This window comes from Dermacentor silvarum, chromosome 8 (assembly GCF_013339745.2).
Source record: "Dermacentor silvarum isolate Dsil-2018 chromosome 8, BIME_Dsil_1.4, whole genome shotgun sequence".
NCBI lineage: Eukaryota > Metazoa > Arthropoda > Arachnida > Ixodida > Ixodidae > Dermacentor > Dermacentor silvarum.
This window is the reverse complement of record NC_051161.1, coordinates 14,049,194-14,056,576: the sequence shown is the minus strand read 5'-3', so window position 1 is coordinate 14,056,576 and position 7,383 is coordinate 14,049,194. Positions and strand designations below refer to the sequence as shown.

Genomic DNA, 7,383 nt, shown 5'->3' with positions numbered 1-7,383 from the left:
ATGGAAAGTATGAAATAAGCACACGAGTCACTGCCCACTTCATGCCTCAACGATTTGTCTTTTCTTTTTTTTCTCCTGTCGAGATATGTATACAATTTGTTGAGGGCAATGGGAGGCCACTACCATATCTACTGAATATATACTGCCGCTATGTCGGTTCGTTGTGAAGCACCAAATGAGTCGTCGGGGAAATCCGGACTCATTCGTTATACAGTCAAATTCATTGTACGGGTCTTCGCTATAGAGGCATCCACAGTACTTATGAAAGATGTACTATATGAATTCGGCCGGGACATATGGAATCCTTCAACTCTAGAAGTCATTTGGTTGTAGAGGATTTCGTTGTAGAGGTGTTTGACTGTATAGGAAGTACAGGCTCAGGACGATGATAAGCAGATATTTATCATGCAACGTGTAACACGCCAAAGGGGCTCCCGTCTCAAAAATGAAAGCCCTGCTTTATTTTTCCTGTTACAGGCGTCACGTCACGGACTTACCTACTTCGACACTGGCTCCCTCTTCAGTGCAACTAAAGCCACAGCCATAGTTGGGTCCTTACTCTCCCACAGCCTGGTATGCAGTCTACTTGTTGACAGATCAAAGAATAACACAACTTCTGTCTTCCCGCGACATTTATTTTAAAGCTGTGCGCACCACAATGTTGGGGTGGGCACATCTTGCTTTCTTATACAGTATCTACTTATTCAATCATTCCGCGCTGTATTCCATTTACTTTAAGCTTCCTTTTTTTTTTTCAGATGTCTGTCATCTACCCGAGCCACATGCTGGTGTTTGGAGTAGTATTGAAAGCACTGGCTATCGTTGCACTCGGGTAATATAACATTTACATTTCACAACGAAAATAAATTAAAAAAAAACTTTGAACCAAAAATCCTTCACTTGAGGACGCGCGCTGTCACTCGAGCACATCAAAGGAGGTCTAGTTGAAGGGAGCTTTCAGTCAAGTGAGTCCGCGTGTTTCTTGAAAATCGCAAGGGAATGCTCTTGAGCCGAGAGGTTGTCCGACAGAATACAAGATTCTGTATAAATACGGAAGTTTAATTTTTACCTGTTAAAAAACAAGTTTCACTGAATCATAGAAGTTAGTTTCTAAGCACTAAACACTTTCGTGACACCCGCAATCTAAATCATCAACGCGCGGGTACAGCAGCGCCGACTAGGCCAGCAGCAACATCGACGCAACATGGGTGCCACGTGCGATTTGGTTATCGGCTGCTACGCATCGAACTGTCCTCGGTATTTTTTCGGCTCATCGTTAGGTTGTTTCGTCCATCGTAATTTATGCATTTTAGGATACGTTGTGGTGTCTGTTAAAAGCTTCAGCGGAGACCATCTAGAGACCGTGTAGCACTAACACATATCGCTTGAAGTAATGTTCCTTTGAAAGCTCTGTGCTCCTTAACTTCAAAGGCCCTTTGGTATGCCCGTGTGACTGGGGTTAATGCTTGTGGCACATTCGCGAAAGCGTTATTTTCGTCTTGCTTAATTAACTGTGAGAACAGCTGACTTTCTCGGTTCCTGCACAAGTAGTTGTAGTTAGTGTTTGCAAATATCCGTCAAATCGGCTATCCGGTTTAAGCGGAGGGAAGTGAATCCGGTCTCTAAAACCGCTTATCAGGTTATCCGGATTTCAAGAAACGGATATTCAGGATATCCGATTTAAATAACCGGTTAGCCGGATATTCGAATATTCGGACACGAATATTTGGCGTCGCTAATAGCTTATTAAAATTTTGGCTATTTTGCATGTATTGATATTGCAAATATATTACAAATATATTGCAAATTATTACAAATATAAGAATACAACAGAGAAAGAGAGGTGATTTCGGCACAAGTACAGAAGAAGAAATATCCGGCTATCCGAATATCCGGATACTATTAACCGAATAACCAACCGAATAACCGATCATTCCGGTTATCTGGTTTTCAAGTTCGAATAACTTGAGAATCGAATAATTGGATCACCGGTTTCTCCACATAACCGGTTTGATGTTGCTACACCAGTGCTCACCATCTTCCACAGAGCCCTGCACTGGCTTCCCGTCAACGAGACGGTGTTCATGGCACTGGGAGCGACGATCAAGTCCGTCGGTGGTGTGGGGCTCTCCCTGTACTTCACGGCCATGTACAGCGTGCTCTTTTACAAGCATCAGAGCTCTTACGTCGTGCCACTGGTGAGTAAATAACGCTCACCTCTGAACTGAAACTTCCGAACGTTGAGTATGTGGATGCAAATAGACAATTGTGCACCCTCTGTGTGACGGTTCTCGCTTCAGTGCGCTAAGAACAGTGCTCTCTACCGCGCTTCTCATATACGTACTATAGACAATCTTCCCCTCAAGGAAAACGACATTCTTAGACTCTGGTCCCAACCAACTTAGGCCCCAGTGGTTTTAAAATCACTGCTATTTCTCGAGGGCATCGGTACTGTATGAAAGACTCCATTATTTCTATTTATAAAGGAAAAAAAATTTTTTTTTCCAGCGGGGGTGTTCTCGCCCGTTTTTATAATGGCTGGTGGTAGGTTCTAGAAGCGTTCGGCTATTCGCTTACATTCACAATAATCGTCGTTGGTTTGTGCGCAATCGCTTTTTTTTTCGTTTTTCTTTATTTAAGTGCAGGTGGGAATCAAATGGAATTTCTCGACTTTCCTGCTCCCATAAATTGAGTAACGAGCTCTTGTACTGATCCATCTAAATAAGTTCTCAAACGATCCTCACTCCACTGAGTCGAGCACAACGCCGACCCTCGGTTGATGAAGCAGTTACACTTATCAGGAATTGCCGAAGGCGATCATGAAGCGCAGTGACCACTTGTCTCGAGGGGTGGCGCTAATATCTACGCGCATTTTCTTGAGTCGAGGTGGAGTGCTGGGTAAAGGAACGTTCTAGAATACGGCGGTAAGAGATTGAAATATACAGAGCTACTGCGCTGTTAAAATTTAAAGCTCAAATCCTACGCCAAATATTTTATGTAGAAGCAAAGATAGGCTGCACTAACAAATAGATACGAGTTTACGTTTATGTACGAATCTTTAATAGATGAGCCTCACCTATATGTAAAGTTGCCACAACCCATACCTCCATCCCAAACAGCATTGCGGACGTTAACCCCCCCCCCCCCCCCAAAAAAAAAAAAAAAAAAAAAAAAAAAAACGTCAACGTACGAAACGAAAGCTTACCCCTTTATCAAGTTAACCGTCCTTTATTTTCCTATAGCCATACGATAATTTTCAAAGAGGATATTTGGAGGTGCACAAATGTTTTTTCATTACTCTTGTGCGTAAAGAATGTTGATCTGTGACAAATTTAATTGAATGAAATGCCACGAAAGTTACCTCTCTTATTCTTGATATGCAGATCTTATCGGAGGTCGCAGTCGGCATTGGCGGTTTGCTGGGACCAATACTGGGTTTCGAACTTATTTCGGTAAGAATGCATAACTATATTGACCTCAATGATTACAACGCTGTGTTAGCGCCAAGTGATAAAGCGCAACTGGAGTGAGAAACAAAGCTTATCTTCTTGTTCTGGAAAGTAAAGACTTCCAGAACTGGAAGACAAACGTCGGTGAATTTCGGACAGATATTTCTGACTAAACATACCGAGCCTGTTGTCGTGGCACGTGTTGGACGAAAACAAATTTGTATAGATACGAATGTCATGTGTGTTGCTGCTTGCGTCGCAAGAACGCTGACGTGTATACATATGACAGGCCTGCGAGACAGCAAATGGCGCTACATTATTCTCACACGCACACAAGTGGCCGAGGTGCTCAGCGACTAGGTCGTTTTGCTGCTGAACACGAGGTCGCAACGCCGACTTCCGGTCGCGGCGGCCTCAATCCGAGAAGTGGAAGGAATGCAGAAAGGCCAGCGTTTTTGTTTATTCTTTGCGAACTCTCCGCGACTTTCCTGATCGTGGCTGCTGACTGGGTGCTACTGCTTCTGTTGCCAAATAACTCACACTTTTAAAAAAATTGGATGGTAGATTCCAATGATGGGATCGAATATGTCTAAAAAAATGGGCTAAACCCCGCCCGCCAGCTGTCACTGGTCGGAAAAGGTTTCTATGCGACTCTCACGTTCCTACTTAGAGTCCCAAACTGAGATGGCAAGAACAATGTGTATCTTTTGAACGTTTAACCGGTTCATGCATAGCACTTGGTGCGTGTACCAACCTTTCGCTGCTTAGAACATATTGCACACAGTTGACCGCGCGATTATTGAAAAGCTTTTACTTCCCCACTGGAATAAGTGGGCAGGTTTTTGGCAAGGCACCTGGGAGGCAATGACAGATGTTTTCGAAAATGTAAAGGGGAGCGCCGTGCCTAAATATCTCGGCGTGCCACTGGATTTATATAAAGATGCGGATGAATATTGGTAGAAAGAAACGGAAATATAGAAAAAAAAGAAAAAAAAAAGGGCCACAATCGCACGTATACTGATATCGTGCCAAGGCGACATGACTGCTGAGTGTTGATGATGATTATGCTTCCCATACTGTGGCACATACCAAAAATTGGTTAAGAAGCGGCCCGGTACATTTGCAATAAATAAGAAATGAAGAAATCCAAGCCAATAATACAAAGGTTGCCGCATTGCGTAGCATAGGTGCATGACAGCACATACGCGCGGGCCACGTTCCTTTACGCCCAAGAAACAGGAATGAAATGCGCAAACTTATAGAATTTAATCAACCGCTTTACGAAAGATTCGTTTCACATACCGAGTGTTTCAGCGAACACTTTCAAAACTTTTTAAAGGTTGCCTGTGGCAGATAGCACAATTCTAGTCCATGAGCTGGGCTACTCGAAGAGGCGGACATTACTTGCACAAAAGATGGAAATGCATAATCGGCTAATTAACAAAAATCACTAATGCAGTTTTGCCTAATTACCTTATGGCCCATATTGCAATTTACAAATTCCAGCCGTGGAGTTAGCAAGGCGGATACACTTGGAAAGAATTCTCAGGATGACACCAGTTTCGAGATAATAATTCCCGAACTTTGCGGAGAAATAAATGCCTTGGCGTTCTAGTTGCTTTTGTGCTTCAATGCATATAACGACGTTTTGTTAAGAAAGTAACTGGAACGCCAATGTATTTCTCCGCCTTGCTAACTCCACGGCTAGAATTTGTAAATTACAATATGAGCCATAAGGTAATTAGTTAGACCTAATTAGTTGATTATGCACTTTAATTTTTTGTGCAAATAATGTCCGCCTTTTCAAGTAGAGCAGCTCATGAACTAGAATTGTGATATCTGCCACAGGTAACCTTTAAAATGTTTTCAAAATGCTCGCTGAAACACTCTGTATATTCCAAAATGTGCTTTGAATCTGCATTCTTTTTTTTTTTTTTCCATTTTGGTCTACTCGCGTTTTGATCGAGTGGCCGTGGCTCGGTACACAGATTCAGGACATAAAACTTGACGAGTTATTAGGGAGCTTTAGATTAAGGGACGCAAGCTGGATGCTTGCGTATGCAATGCAACAACCCAAACTATTTCGCGATCTTGTTGGGATCCAGTGGAAGCCGTTTGCGTCCGCTAACCTAAAGAATGTTCTCTCTATTAACAAGTGGTCTCCTTGCCACCAGTATCTAATTCCCTTTAAAATTTATTGCTGTTTTCAAACTCTGTTTGTGCATGCAGGAGGGTAAGGCACATAGCCATGCGTTGAGTCAGTCCAGCTTTAGCGCAAATACTTCCTTTACACCTATGTCCTATCTCGCAGCAACAGCGAATATCTCTTTTTTTTTTAAGTGACGAGTACCCTGGGTTATGCGTACTCGTTTAAAAACAATACAAAAAAGGTGTAACTGCTTTCGGCGACCCAGCAAATGCCAGGTCGCGCGAAAACAGCGCGCGAAGGTCGATGCGGCGGGCGCACATGTGCGCTCCATGTAGAGTGGGCGACGTCACATCCATGCGCGTGTGTATCTGTGCGCAGGTGTGGATCTACCCGCTTCCTTACTTCGCCGTCGGCGGCTGCATGCTGCTCGGAATCCTGATCGCGGTCGCCCTGCCCCTGGACTCATGTGAGATCACGTGACCGCATGCGGTGCCTGCTGTCAATTCCAGTGCGCGCGCGTGCAGCCTCTCGTCGCGATAGCCGTGGCCTTCGTTACACCTGATGGCCGGGCCCTCTGCGTCGGCCCCTGAGCGGAGCACGTTACAGCGTTGGGTCTTGCGCGCAGTGCTCGCAGAAACACATTCGCATGTTTCGACGTGGGCCCTACGGTTCGCAGAAACCAACGAGATAATTTCACGATCGAACAAAGACGGAGCGGTTACGATTTGTGACACGCCTCTTTCGTTGTTTACACCAAGGCGTATGCATGCCCCCTATGGCCTGAGTGTCCACGCGTATGAACATTAGTATGTTTCGGATCAATGCATCCAGTTCGGGGGAAGAACATCACCTCGTGCTCTAACGTCCCTGCACGACGATTGTATGCTTTGAGCGACGGAAGCGGATTGATTATTCGTATATATATACGTGCGATTCGGCGCAGACAAGCTAGCTGGTTCGCGCAAGATGATCGAGATAGCATAGTGCTCGATACAGCGCCATGCAGTTGGGACGAAATTTCTCGCGTTGTCTGCACGTGTGATCACTGCTAACACGTTTCCGCACACGCCATAGATATATATCTGCTTTCCCGATTCTTGTGGCACGGCGCTCTTCTGAATAAATTTCGCGTGTGCCGCCGTGCCCGGACGTGCGTTCTCGTGTACGCGTTTAACGCTGCCTTTATAGTTTACATCCTGTAGTTTGACAGATAAGAATAAGGGTTTCTGGGGGGGTTCGATTGTTTGTTATATTTAGAACCATATGAAACAAAAAGGCAATGAAAGCCAGAGACGCCTAGGGGAATTAACTGTCACGTTAATTGAAACACGGTGTGGGACCGGGCTGGTTGTCCCTTCTCACCCTTGACCGGCTTCGCGCTGTAATTTATAATCATATGTTTAATTGAAATTTAAATATAGTAAGAAAAAGTGAAGGGCGGTCGAAAAGACAACTTGCCGCAAGCGGGAGCTTTGAATCCACATCTTCCGCATTACGCGAACGGTGCTTCGCCATGTCAGATATTATTGTTGCTTACAGCAACAATTATAATATATTTATAATTAACAATATTAAATATTAATTATGCATTACAATTATCTGAGTTGTTAAAGGAGCCTTCGAAAGGCTCCAGCGGCATCGTTGAAAATTTCCTGCGGCGTTTTCAATGCACGTTCAACATTGAAACCTTTTCAGCATTTTTATGCTAATAACGGTTTTCTTTCTATGAAGTTTAATCTCGATACACCTAGTAGTTCGGAAACGCCATGAATTATGGTCCCTCGG

General features: G+C 44.1%; 1 protein-coding gene across 2 annotated transcripts in view; it reads left to right on the top strand.

Moving 5' to 3' along the window:
- LOC119460647 (uncharacterized) overlaps nucleotides 1-7,383 on the top strand; it is a 47,660-nt gene that overhangs the window by 18,386 nt on the left and 21,891 nt on the right. For both annotated transcript variants that reach the window (XM_037721686.2, XM_037721685.2), the window contains exons 3-7: nucleotides 478-573; nucleotides 759-832; nucleotides 2,048-2,198; nucleotides 3,384-3,452; nucleotides 5,977-6,064. In XM_037721686.2, the coding sequence (XP_037577614.1) occupies nucleotides 478-573; nucleotides 759-832; nucleotides 2,048-2,198; nucleotides 3,384-3,452; nucleotides 5,977-6,064 (478 nt within the window). The remainder of the gene's footprint in view (nucleotides 1-477; nucleotides 574-758; nucleotides 833-2,047; nucleotides 2,199-3,383; nucleotides 3,453-5,976; nucleotides 6,065-7,383) is intronic.